At 34.4% G+C, this 13863-nt stretch overlaps 1 protein-coding gene across 1 annotated transcript; it reads left to right on the plus strand.

Moving 5' to 3' along the window:
* The first annotated feature begins 5406 nt into the window (after window positions 1–5406).
* LOC132632182 (two-component response regulator-like APRR5) lies at window positions 5407–10204 on the plus strand. Its single transcript, XM_060348014.1, has 7 exons — window positions 5407–5987; window positions 7045–7206; window positions 7297–7427; window positions 7546–7701; window positions 7852–8020; window positions 8139–9196; window positions 9531–10204. The coding sequence occupies exons 1-7, from the start codon at window positions 5744–5746 to the stop codon at window positions 9600–9602; spliced, it is 1992 nt and encodes a 663-aa protein (XP_060203997.1). The 5' UTR covers window positions 5407–5743; the 3' UTR covers window positions 9603–10204.
* Window positions 10205–13863: the final 3659 nt, after the last annotated feature.

Below are 13863 nucleotides of genomic sequence, written 5' to 3' on the forward strand. Positions count from 1 at the left end.
CAAGTAATTGAAATATTAAGAGTAAAAAAAGTTTAAAAAGGAAAACTAATAAATAACTTTTTGTTTTTTCTATTTCATCAGATACCTTAAGATAAATTTTGGTATAATTATAGTGAATGCTTTTCTCATATATCTTTATGGACTGAAAAAAAATTTCTTGGTGCCAAATAACCCTAAAAAAATAGAAAAAACAATAGAGATAATTAATAAAGCCCTTTTTCGTTTCTTGGTTAGTTGGAGTTGAAAATATCAATATAAAGAGACTTTCTCAATTTTTAAAATTTGAGGGTCCAAGAAAAAAGATGATTTTCTTTCCTTATTTTCTCTCCACATTTTCTACTCAAACGAAACAAATGAAGGCTGAACTTACCCTCTTTTTGGATGGTTGTTTCCCGTGGTTCATTAATGTACAGTATGGTATGGTACAATATGGTGTTGTATTGTATTGTACTGTATTAATGAATACAATGTTTGGATAGACTGTATCGTTTGTTATGGTTTAATAACATTTGTATTGTTTGGTTTGACTGTATGGTACTATATAATAACTTTAAGTTTACTAAAATACTCTTAACTCTTAATTAGAAATAATTTATATATATTAATAAAATTTAGATAAAGAATAAAATAGGAACTTTAAAAAATAAGTAGGTAGTGGGTGGGGGAGGGGTGGGTGGTGTAAGGTGGGTGATTGTGAGATGAGAGTGGGGGTAGTGGGTAGTAGGGTGGGGGTGGGGTTGGGTAGTGGTGAGGGGTAGTGGGTAGGGGTGGGATGAGGGTGGGGGTGAGTTGTTGTGGGGTGAGGTTGGGCAGTGGTGAGGGGCAGTGAGTGGTGGTTGGGATGGTGGGAGTGGGTAGCAGATGAGTGGGGTAGTTGGGAGTGGGGTGGGTGGTAAGGCGGGGGTGGGGTTGGGGTGGGTGGTAAGGTGGGGGTGGGTAGGGATGAGTGGTAGCGGGGGGTGGGGATGGGGTGGGGGTGAGTGGTAGGGTGGGGGTGGGGTGGGGTGGGGTGGAGGGTATAATGGAGAAATGAAATACGTAACCACGGAAAAATCACCAAATTCGTGGTTTAAAAAATTGAGACTTTTCATGATTATATAATCATGGAATGAACCACGGGTTTACAACATCATACCACATAATTTTAAGAATAATGAAAACAAACATGATTTCCTAGAAAACCATACATTAATGAACTACGGGAAACCACCATCCAAACGGGGGGTTAAAGGCTAAAGTTGTCTCTACATTCCTCTTCTTTTCTCTAATTTCCAGCCAAGAAAGGGAAGAAGACAAAAGTACAAGAAGAGGAAAATAATAGGAGAAAAAGATAGCTTTGCTCAAAAGGAAATATCTATCTTGTTCCTCTTTCCTTTCGTAGACCAAGCAACGAAACAGATATTTTTGTTCGTTCACTTATTCCTACTTTTCAATATCAGTTAGGTTGCAAATAAGTTGAGCTTCTGCCTGATTCGGTTCATTAAGCTTTTCCAAGAAAACACATTCACAATCAGAGGCGGATCTAGGATTTGAAGGTGACGGGTGTCACAATATTTTTTAATGTACATCTTGTTAGGAACGTGTATTTGGATCAGGTCCATGTCTTTTTAGTTTATTCGGGTCAACTTAATAGGTTTTTTTTTATTTGCAAATATAAAAATTACATCTCAAAAATCAAGAAACGAACATAATTAGCATCTTCAACAAGGAATCACACTCATTAACACCCATTAACAACAGAAGTAAAATCAACATTTTCACCGAGGAACTTGCATCTCTTATGTATATTAAAAAATGAATTTGCACAAGTAAAATAACATCTTAAATAAGGAAATTACACCAATCAAAATAAGAAAAATAATAGAAAAACTCTTCAATATGTAAATACACCCCATAAGTAAATGTAAAATTAGAAACACATTCTCAACAATAAATCATAAATTTCATGTTTTTTCTAAGCAGTGCTTACGAAGTTTCCATCACAATTTAAGTAGTAGAGTGATTTAAACTGAATTTAACAATTATAGATTAGCATAAATTTTTATAATACACTCCCTCCGTCCATTTTTCTTTGTCCATTATAATAAAATTATATGTCCACTTTTACTTGTAAGTTATATAGTTTGAAAAATCAAGACATAATTTACCATTTTATACCTATTTTACCCTTATTAGTAAGTACTCTAATTCATTTCTCATTTTATTTATTGCTTATTAAGAGTGTCACAAGTCAAATATAGACAAATAAACATGGACGGAGAGAGTAATAAACAAAAGAAATTATTACAAAAAATGAATTTTGATCTCAATCCAAAATTCCCTTTGAAACCCAAGTTTTTCGATTTAAATACTCACAGATTAAGAGAAATGCTTAATTTAAGGGATTTTGAAGTGTCTATTTGTGTGTTCTCGCTAAAGATCACAGATAAAATAATAGAAAAGAGGAAAGACAATATAAATAATAAAAGATAAATAGAAAATTGGGAGAGTCGAAAAGGGAATTACTGGTACAAAGGAAGTAAAAAACGCAAAGAAAAATGGGAATCGGAAAATATTAAAGATATACTCAAACTTGTATCTACCAGCAGTGACACTTTGTCTAATTTACGACTGGTGGGTGGCATAATCAAATATTTAACCTAATTTAAGAAAATTACAACATAAGTATATAAAAAAATTATTAATCGAGGGGGTGTCATGTCACCCCCACCCCAAAGGGTGAATCCGCCCCTGTTCATATTCTAATGCTGAAAATAGTAATCCCCCAACCAATAGATTAATGTTTTTAACTCTTATATTTAGTCCAAAATAAATGTTTTTTTACGCAATCAGAAAGGTATTCATTTTTATTTACATAAGTGAATTTTTACATAACCAATACAAAGTCAAGCTAAAAATACCATATAATATAGATCTAAGGGAGTGATTCTCTAATTGGACGCTTTACGTTGTGAGAAAATCATCGATTTTAATTAACAAGAAGGAATTCGGTTAGAGTCTACAGGATCTTTATTTTAAGGTCTTGTTCTTTGTACGAAAAAGAGTAATTAATGAGTTAACAAATTTACCTAACCACGTGTGAATATGGAGAACTTTGTTTCCCAAAAGATCTCAAGTAACTTAAGGCAAACAAAAGAAAATTAATGAATGTAGGGTTTCTGGATGGGAAATGGTAAAAAAGAAAAAGGAAATGAGATACTTTTGACCAAAAAATTTGCTCCCTAGTATTTACATCAAAGCAATAATTTGATAATAAAAGTCACCGAATTCCAGAGACACCATGCTAGAAAAATAGGAAATAAATTGAAGAAAAAAAAACTTTGCCATGAGAGATCATTGTCCTTAAAGAAATATTAATCGATACTTGTATATTTTTCAGTGGTTAAAAGCACTTTTTTTAGAATTTAATAAAGTCCTAAAACCTAAAATATTGCAAATTAACTTACGCTACTTTGGGAGAGTTGTTAACTTATTATATTTACAAAATTTTAGATATGGCTTTTCTGAAACGTCACTACTTTTACAAATATGGATATGTTTGTTCAAATTAAGAAGTTGTTTGTCCATGGAAATTGTTTCTTTTTCAAAACAACATTTGGTTATACATGGACTGATGGTTTGTTGTTGTTGTTTTTTTTTTTTTTTTTTTTTTTTTAAAGATGAGTTTCAGTTCCAAGTTTGAAAAGTGGTTTTGATTAGTTTTCAAGTGAAAAATCTTTTTCATTCACAAAACTTGAATTGTTTTTTAAGTTAAATATATGTTCAAATACAATTTCAACTTTCAAATACATTTTTAGCTTAACTTCAATTAGTGTTTTTTTTTTTTTTTCAAATATCAGAACTTTTACCATGCTAAAGTTTCCAATAGTTGAGCAAGAAAGAAGCTTGTCCTTATTTTCTGGCACAGATTGTTCAATTTGCTGTTTGGGTTAATCGAGGTTACCCAAATCCCCATGGCCAACATTAGTATGAAAACAGTGTCCCAATTCTGAAAGTTAAGGTTAAGCTTCTCTGGTGGATAAGATTTGCTGGTCGCCAGGAAGTGCGCTTTTAAATATGTCGTACTGTAGCTACAAAAATCTTAACACATGAAAACCGAAAAAGAAAAAGAGAAAGAGAAAAGTAGTTGCAATGTCCACCACTAAATTAAAAATCTCGTAAGATATTTTCACTATTCTTGTGTCCCAGAAGAAGACGAAATTCAGAGTACCTGGATCATGTGTCTAATTTAGAAATCAATTTCGTCTATTTAAAGGCGGAGTCAGAATTTGACGTTTATGAATTCAAAATTTTAGTTTTTTAAAGTTACTGGATTCTAAATTAATGATAGTATTTGTTCGATGAATTTTTTAATACAAATATAAAGTTTGAGAATAAAGCTACTAAATTCGGCTGAACCCGCACTCGATGAGCTAGCTCAACCCCTGCAACACCTCCCAACCGCCCTCGCACCCTCTCTCCTCCTCCCATTAAAACACTTAAAAACTTATTTCTCTCTAAATAGTACTATTGTTATATAAAAAATTTGGGACGATAGTTATGTATGTTTTCAGCCGTCCAGAATTGGAGCTATAATCTATATTTAGGTTAAATCTGAAACTCTAAATTCTATGCACTAATAATAAAGAAGATATTTATATTATTGAATCATTTACTATGTAATTACATATAATTTTTTGATAAATATTACTTCTATCCGTAAATTTGGTAAAAATTATAACTAACTTACTATCATTCACAAATATATATATACATATAATTGAAATCTTTAATCTTATGTGTAATACGGTTTATATGTTACCAAAGATATTTCTCCTCAAAAAATAGAAACAAGAATGAAAAAGTGCCACAAAAACCTGCTGACATCGTGACACGTACATACCCATAAGGGCAATCTCGTAATTAATGGATGAATTAACATCCACCACTAATAACCACGAACGCAAAGAACCTTCTTTAGATTATGCGATTCCCAACTAATTACACCGCCATTCGTCCTATAGTCAGTAGACTTTTATATTTATATAATATTCTCAAACACTCTCTTCTCCACTCGTTACAGCTAAAAAAACATAAAAAGATAACGTTTGACAAGTTCGAAACCACAAATGAAAAGATCTAAAAGTGGACTACCCACGTGTCGAGGTCCTATCCATTAGACACTAATTTCTCATTTCTTTACCTAAAAATATCTACTCCATCTAGGACCCACTTAAAAAATATCTCAATAAAAATCTCTTTCTTTAAGCAATAGTATAGCACAAAATCAGGGCCACCAAATGACCAAGTGTACCAACCATCCAATTCAATTACATCCAAAGAAAAAATAAAAATAAAGCAAAGGCAGTGGCCAATGGGCCCTTACTTTTTGATCTCTGAGCCAAGTTTCAACGTGGCCAATTTGCACCATACACATGACTGTACTAGATATTTTATGTCTCTTTCTTGACAGACTTGTATATGTGTCCTACTATTATTATGTCAATCAACTTGAGCCTTTAGATAATAGGCGGTTAAACATATAAACTTTAATTCACCACCCTTAGATCAAATTCTCCCACTGATATTTTCAAGATATTTTATCGGATTGTTTTTAATAGTAGTGGTAAAGAGTTTAAGATTTTTTGAGTTCTTTCAAACTTCACCAGCGATAGTGCTTTTTTACTATTATTTTTGTTTTCTCCTCCCACTTTCATAAAGTACGAGGATTTTGTTTGTTAAACATAAGTAAGAATCGAAAGAAATGGGTGAAGTTGTTGTAAGCAGTGAAGGTGATTTAGAGGTCATAGGAACTGATGACATGGAGTTGCAGATAGAAACAGAGGCTGGTGGAAATATGAACAAGAACAAGGAAACAGAGACATCTTCTTCAATTGTGAGATGGGAAAGATTTTTGCCTAAAATGGTATTTAGAGTTTTGTTGGTGGAATCTGATGATTCAACACGACAGATTGTTGCTGCTCTTCTTAGGAAATGCAGTTACAGAGGTTGGTTTTTTTTTTTTCTTTCTGAATTCGCAACAGTTTCTTTGAATTCCCCTTTGTTAGTTATATAGCCAATAGTGACTCCTTGTTAATAAAGAGTTTGAGAAAAAAGATTGAAACTTTAAATTGGGTTTTGAGTCATTTAAGCTTATAAACTTGTTCGTTTGAATAATCTTGGAATTGCATGATAATTTTCTTGTTAAATTATAATCTGTGCGCACCCGAAGGGTACGGCTGCGGGTTCCCATGTCATAAAAAACTTGATAATTTTCTTGTTAAATTGCTGTGAAGATCTGTTTTTGTGAGCTCAAGTAGTCTTTTTTTTTTTTCTATCCTGGAAAATTGGGGCTCATTTTCAACAAAGTTAGGCAGAGTATTGGAGAATTATGTTGAATTATGAAATTCGTGAAGATTTCCCAAATTCGGATAGATTTGCATGTTACATATGTTGGGATCTTTCCGTTTGAGGGTTGAGATAACTCTAGATTTATCATCTATTCAGAATTTTGGATTTGAATTCGGTTTACTTGAGATTTTTTTTTTCTTATGTCTTATCTTAAATTTAGAGAACCTCTAAATATTCCGTACAAGATAAATTATGCAGTATTAGATTGAAATGAACCTGAATAGAGCTGATGGGAGTAGTTGATTGGTTGGCATAACCTGGAAATTACGTCTTTTCTCTGTTAATAGCAACCATTAGTGGAGTATGTCATCTGCTTCTTAAGAATGATAATCAATTAATCACTGTGAAACACTTCATACTTTAATTTATTGGTTGATGAATGAGTCTTTCTTAGCCACAAGAATGAAATGGGAGAAGATAGAATAGGACCTTCTAGCGCTTTTTTATTGATATAGATCCATTTCCATGACCTGACAGTTTGGTATGGTGGATGAGTAAGGTTGAGTTTCATAGTAAATTGAGGATATATTGCTGAACTTGATGGGTATAATTTTAAATCTGAGTTCTTCTCTTCCTGTATGGGAAAGAATAAATAGAGAAATACAATTCCATATTTTAACGTTTTAAACTTTTTTTTTTTGTGTGTGTGTGCAGTCGCTGCAGTTTCTGATGGTCTAAAGGCATGGGAGTTGTTGAAAGGCAGACCTCACAACATAGACCTTATCCTGACAGAAGTTGACCTGCCATCGATCTCCGGATACGCTCTTCTTACCTTGATTATGGAGCATGACATTTGCAAGAACATTCCTGTAATAAGTATGTTGCTTCCTTCATCCAGCTATTCTTGTAGAAAAACTGTCACCATTCAAATTTACTGATAATCAATTTTTTTTTTTTAATCTACAGTGATGTCCTCAAACGACTCAGTTAGTACCGTTTATAGATGCATGCTGAGAGGTGCAGCAGACTTTCTTGTCAAGCCTGTTAGGAAGAATGAATTAAAGAACTTGTGGCAGCACGTCTGGAGAAGACGAGCTGTAAGCATAATCTTAACTTGTCGTATTTCTTTTTTTAAACATCCTTTTTGCTATCTGAATTTTGCAGGTTGCGGCTATCATCTACGTACTAACTTGAATAACTATGTTGTCCTTTCAGACAAGTATTAGTTCCCAAGGGCCTCCTGATGAAAGTGTTGCACAACAAAAGGTCGAGGCCACAGCTGAAAACAATGCTTGCAGCAACCATTCAAGTGGTTATAACGCTTGCGTTCAGAGAAATCGGGAATGCATTGAGAAAGGAAGTGATGCTCAGGTAATAATCACAAATATAACTTATCGTGAAATTCTTTTTGGACAAAAATTGCGTTATTTGTGTGAATATGTTAGTTTAGTTTCCAATGGATGATAATCTTTTTGAGATATCTGCTTCATAGTATTTATAACCATTTTTCCTTTTATGTAGAGCTCATGCACAAAGCCGGAATTGGAGAATGAAGAAGAGAATGCAGAAGGCTTACCAAAATCTACTCACCCAATTAGGACTGCATCTCTTCCAAATGATACAGATTTTGGGAAGGAACTATTTGATGAAGCAAATAATAGACTGCAAATGTCCGAGAATGATGCTAGAGGTAAAATTCTTCTGACCATCTCATGATTTTGGAAGCAGGTTTGGTCTGCTGAATCAGTTAGGAGTACGTTTGCCTGTTCTAAACTTCTAATGTTTTTCCTTCATACAAATTGGTGCAGCTCCTACAAAAGATATGAATACAATGAACAGGGGAGAAGATATTAATTCTGACGATAATTGGGGTCATGTTCGTGCAATTGATCAAACTTGTGACGAAAATCCTGGTCCTCCAACTAAACAAGCCATAGACTTGATCGGAGCGTTTGATAATAACCTCAAATGGAATTTCAAAAGTTCTGGTTCCACCACTAGGATTAACAAGGCTGATCCTTCTCCACTACTGGATCTTTCATTGACAAGATCCCACCCAAGTGGTTCTGTAAATCAATTTACAAATAAGAGGCGCAGATTGAACCATTCTGATGGTTCAGCCTTCACACGGTATGTGAACAGGGCAATGCAATCTGGACAGTCAACGTCGTCTAGGACATATAATCAACAGGAAAATGAAACTGATTCTGATAAGCATTTCTGTAGTAATGCCATTGATTACAACTCGGACGTCCGTGGTGCGATGACTAGACCTCACAGTTTTGCCCCTCCTAGCTGTGGAGAAGCAGGACCAGTTGAAATTGGACTTCCTTCTCCTCAGCAGAGAGTGACGCCTCTCCCTATACCGGTGAGAGGTATCAGGTTCGAGGGACCAAGCAGTGCCTACAGTTCCATGATAGCTCCAATACTTCATATGCCATCTGGCATTTCGCCACTGCAGAGTCCATGTTCGGGTACCCCTCGGGAACCTTCCTATCAGGCAAATCCATTCCTTACGTTAAATTGTGAAAGTAGGAGCTCTCAGCAGTTGCACTCACAGAGTAATCAAAACCACAGTGATGAGGGAAAGAGGGGGAACAAATCTGAACCTACAATTGATTGCCGATATTTTCCTTCTGCAACTGATCAAACTATAAACAGCAGTTACTGCAATGGTGACCTAAACCAAGTTCATTTGAGTTATGGCAGCAATGGAAACATCTCACTTCCACTAGGAAAAACACTGGCGGAGTGTAGGAAAGAAGAAAGCTTTCACACTCCTGATGGGAATTCTCATCGATCTCAAAGAGAAGCAGCTCTTATAAAATTTCGCCAGAAGCGGAAAGATAGATGCTTTGAAAAGAAGGTATGGTAGCTCGAATGTTTTTCTATTAGAAGCTTGTCTTGTATTTGATGTATCATAATCTGTATCTTGAACTTAACTGGCGGAAGAATAATTTTATAAATTATCTTTAGTTGAGATAATTAGCCAATGGAAAAGCAAACAAGAAACACCGGTAAACAATAAAGCCAGATAAATAAACAAGTTCTTGTTAACAGTTATTAAAGACTACTGGCCATCTTATAAAAGATCATTATAGAGCAAAGGCACTTTACTTTCATGTGTGTGAATGATGCAATATTCCCATATGGTTCTGTCGTTGCTTATCAATCATTTTCGCTTTGTGATTGGCTTGCAGGTAAGATATGAAAGCAGGAAAAAACTTGCTGAGCAGCGTCCCAGAGTGAAAGGACAGTTTGTTCGTTCCTAGTGAGCCTCCACCAGGTAACTCATAGGCTGTTTGGCAATATAGGATCACGACTTCATCCAAACTAGAGGAGGAAGCAGAACAAATACAAGTGGTGTCAAACGACTTGAAAGTTTGTCCTTCCAGAGTTCGAGGAACAAACGAGGGGATGACCAAGTTTTGATATGCACTCCACACTAATAGTGTGCATCTATTGTTAATAGGAATCACGGCCTGATGAGGAATTCTTTACATTTTTGTGAAGGAGGGCAGCCCTGCCCTTTGTTTGCGATGATTGATAAATACGTATGGTACATCTCTCAGTTAACAGATAAGGTTAGAAACATCATATATTCATGACTAGGATCAATTGGTTTCATGTTATAGTTGGTTAGATGATCAAATCCTTTTTCTGATGGTAAATTGTTGGAGTCTTTTAGTGTCTCTCGGTTATCTGATGTAGCATACCACGACTAGCTCTAGATCTATGTACAGAGAATTAGCAGAGATTTTCTGATGTATAGCAGCTACTGGACTTTTTACGTTTCTGTGCATGAGAAGAAATTTGTTGTTGTAACATAGTTACATATAAAGTTGAGTAATATAGTATTATCCCTTATCTCGAATCATTAGTCTCTTTCACATGACCAATGTGACTTATCACGCATATATGCGCGTCTTCTTATAACTCTCAGCTCTTGGGAGTCTGTCTTACCATTTTTTGGATTAAGCGCGCTTTACAGTAGCAGTGTTTGTTATAGTAACAATCATCAATGAGTATAGATTAGTGCCTATCGAATAGCACACATAATTAAATGGAAATCAATTTCATGGTCGATCAGTTCCAGTAAATGTGGCCTCGAATTATCTCTAAAAAGGGAACCTCTCTAAGTACAAGCCCGAATGGAAACTATTAACAGTTCGAAGCTTACTGGAGCGAGAACAAGTAGTTTTGCTCTATTCCAATTTATGTGATACATTTTTTTTTTAGTCTGTCCATAAAAGAATGATACGTTTTTATATTTAAAAAATAATCTAACTGAAAACTTTTCCTTTTATCCTTAATGAAATGATTTACAGCCACACAATTTTTATGACTTGTTTTAGATCACAAGTTTCAAAAGTCTTTTTTTTTTTTCTTAAACTTCATGTTTAGTCAAATTATATCTCACATAAATTGGAATGGAGGACGTCATAAAAAAGAAAAAGAGGGGGGGGGGGGGGGGGTTTCAAATAGACTATTAGAGCTTGAGTGGCCTGAAGTTATTGTGGCATGGGCCATGGATGTCTGCTCGCTGATAAACCAAATACTACAAAAGCTTGACAACAACTAAGATTCGCGGCTATATATCCTGCCATATGAATGCAGCCTAAGACCATCAACTTTATTGCCTGCAAAAGTGGATATTGGTGTTGTCTATTACTACTATTGATATAAACGAAAACTTGTGTCTCTAATTACAATTTTTTCATTTCTCTTGATAGGAGAAAATTACAGGAGGAAATTAAAAAAGTAGCGTGAAATTTTGCACAACTGGACGGAAAAAAAAGAAAGAAATCAGAGATGGACACTAAACCTGTGCTATTTATCATGATCAAGAAACTACAGCAAAAGCAAAACATCTTTTTTACAAAGTTCAGGGCAATATCATGCATAGTGGACCAGTCCCCTGTCTTTTTCAAAGTAAAATTAGATAGCTCCATTTGCAAAGAGAAAGTTCATAGGATAATCACTTGTTACAAAAGAGAAATGATGATGGGGTACACTCAACTTTCTCCTCATTGATTGTATGGAAGACCTCCATAACTGAACTCCGTCAAAAAAAGTTGTAAAAGCAATCAATTAGTTACCCGCTGTTTTCAAACTGGTTATAATTAAATATTATCTTTTATTAAACATTATCAAATTGGTTATAAGCTTTCCAATTTGTAATATTATTCCCGTGTATATCCTTGCCCCTGTCCCTTTTCCCTAATCAAATTAAAGATAGCGTCGCTTCAAAGCCTTTTAACTATAAATAACATTATTTGCATCCTCTATATCTCTCTGCAGCTTCTGTATTTTAGTTCTAGTGGTAATAACCATTTATGTTTTGAAAGCAAGATTGCAACCAGTCCAGTCCAAACATAATATTCTTATATTTTCTTTCAAGTATTTGATTGTATCTTATGTACTATGTTATCATATCCAGTTGTAAATTCTTTTATTTTACATGGTTTTTTATAATTACTACGATATTATTATCTATTTCTTGTTCGTTTTATTTTTTCTTTAAAACATCTTGGACTTATGTCCGATGTCTTGGAGCATAACATCTTGAGTTCTTGACCCGTGTAGGTAATAACTACCGGTAAGTTTGCATATTCGAAGCCAGTGTTGTGTTCGTTATGGAAATGTTTTACAATTTTTTCATGTTTGGTTAATCAAAGTTTTTGGAAAATATTTTCGAAAACAAGTTCGTTAAAAATAAGTAAAATGACGTCTTTAGTGGAAGTAGTAAAACAAATTCCACAAGTGACATTCCACATTGATTGCAGGGAAAGGGTGCAAATATACCCCTCAACTTTGCGATTTAGAGCGATACACCCATCGTTAAAAAAATGATGTATATATACCCTTGCTGTTACAAAATGGTGCAAATATATCCTTTTAGAGGACAGAATTTTTTGTAAAAATCATTTAGCTTATTTTTTTAATTAAAAAAATTGCCACGTGACTTTAAAAAAGAGTATACCCATTTTTTTAGCAGACATATTTTTCTAAAGCCACATGGTAATTGTTTCTCCTGGTGGGTCGGGTCTAGTTCGTTTAAAAAAATGGGTAGACTTATTTTTGTAAAGTCACGGAGATATTCTTTTAAACGAACTAGACCCGATGCACCAGAAAAAAATACCATATGGCTTTAGAAAAATATATCTACTCAGAAAAAAAGTTGGTAGACTTTTTTTAAAGCCATGTGGCATTTTTTTAATTAAAAAATAAGCTAAATGATTTTTTTTTAATCCTTTAGCGAGAAGGCACCATTTGTGTAACGGCAGGGGTATATTTGCACCATTTTGTAACGACAAGGGTATATATACACCACTTTTTTACCGAGGGGTATATCTGCTATAAATCGCAAAGTTGAGGGGTATATTTTCACCTTTTCCCTTGATTGTATCATCCCCACCCTCCAACACACCTCATTAATCTTCATCCCTACCCTGTAGCCCCTATCCCCACTACCGGAGGCGATTTTAGGTATCAAATTTGGGTCACGTGAACACATGGTCACTCGACTAAACTCCATATATTATGTGTATAATTTTGAAAATATATATAATATTAACTAAAGGAAAACTTGGTCAAATGAGGTTGAGTAGAGCACTGGTTAGGGGCTGTGTTTATTTCCTCAGGGTCTTGGGATTGAACCTGAGCTCTTGCATGTTTTATGTTTTTTTTTTCTTTTCTAAAGCAGCCTTTTAACTTTCCTTTTTATATTATTCTAATTCCTTTTTCTTCTATGATTCTAATTACCAAAAAGTAAAAAACGTGTTTTTTTTTATATTACATCTAATGACTTTTTTTTCCCTTTATTTTCAATTACCCAAGTTTCAAAAGGCAAAAAAAAAAAAAATCCATAGCCGCTAAGCTGCGAACCAAAGGCAAAAGAAATCAAAAAGCCCCATAGCTAATGATAAACCCATCCTCTTGAAATCCCAGATTCGCCTCTGCCCACTACCCACCCTAGAGCGGAGCTAGGTTGGGCCGAGGGAACCCCCTTGGACGAAACATTACACTGTATATAAAAGACTAAAATTATTTTTGATGTATATATATAGTAGATGTTAAACCCCCTTAGCTTCTTCGTGTGTTTATTTCTTTATATTTTTTAACCTTTTAGTAAAAATTCTGGCTCCACCACTACTCCACACAACCACACCCCTACCTTCCATCCCACTTCTATATTATTTGAGTAGATTATATAAAAATATTTTTAGAATTATAATCATTACATATGTATCGAACATAAAAAAAAAAAAAATAGGAAACTCACTTATTTTCTGAAATTTATTTTTCAAGGAAACATTTTACCATAGAAAACATTTTCAAGAAAAGAATACAATGTCTCGGGCCTCATGTCTGAAGTCTTTTAATTCCTGGGCCAAAGAGGAAGTGACCGGTCGTGCGGGTCGAAGCTAGCTCCCTTAAATAAGAAAATCAAAATTAAGGGTGGGTGGGAAGTTTCCTTCAGGTAGAAGTAATACTATGATATGATCCCAATTAAGCAGAAGTTACTGCTAG

The sequence above is a fragment of the Lycium barbarum genome, chromosome 3, assembly GCF_019175385.1.
Source record: "Lycium barbarum isolate Lr01 chromosome 3, ASM1917538v2, whole genome shotgun sequence".
Lineage (NCBI taxonomy): Eukaryota > Viridiplantae > Streptophyta > Magnoliopsida > Solanales > Solanaceae > Lycium > Lycium barbarum.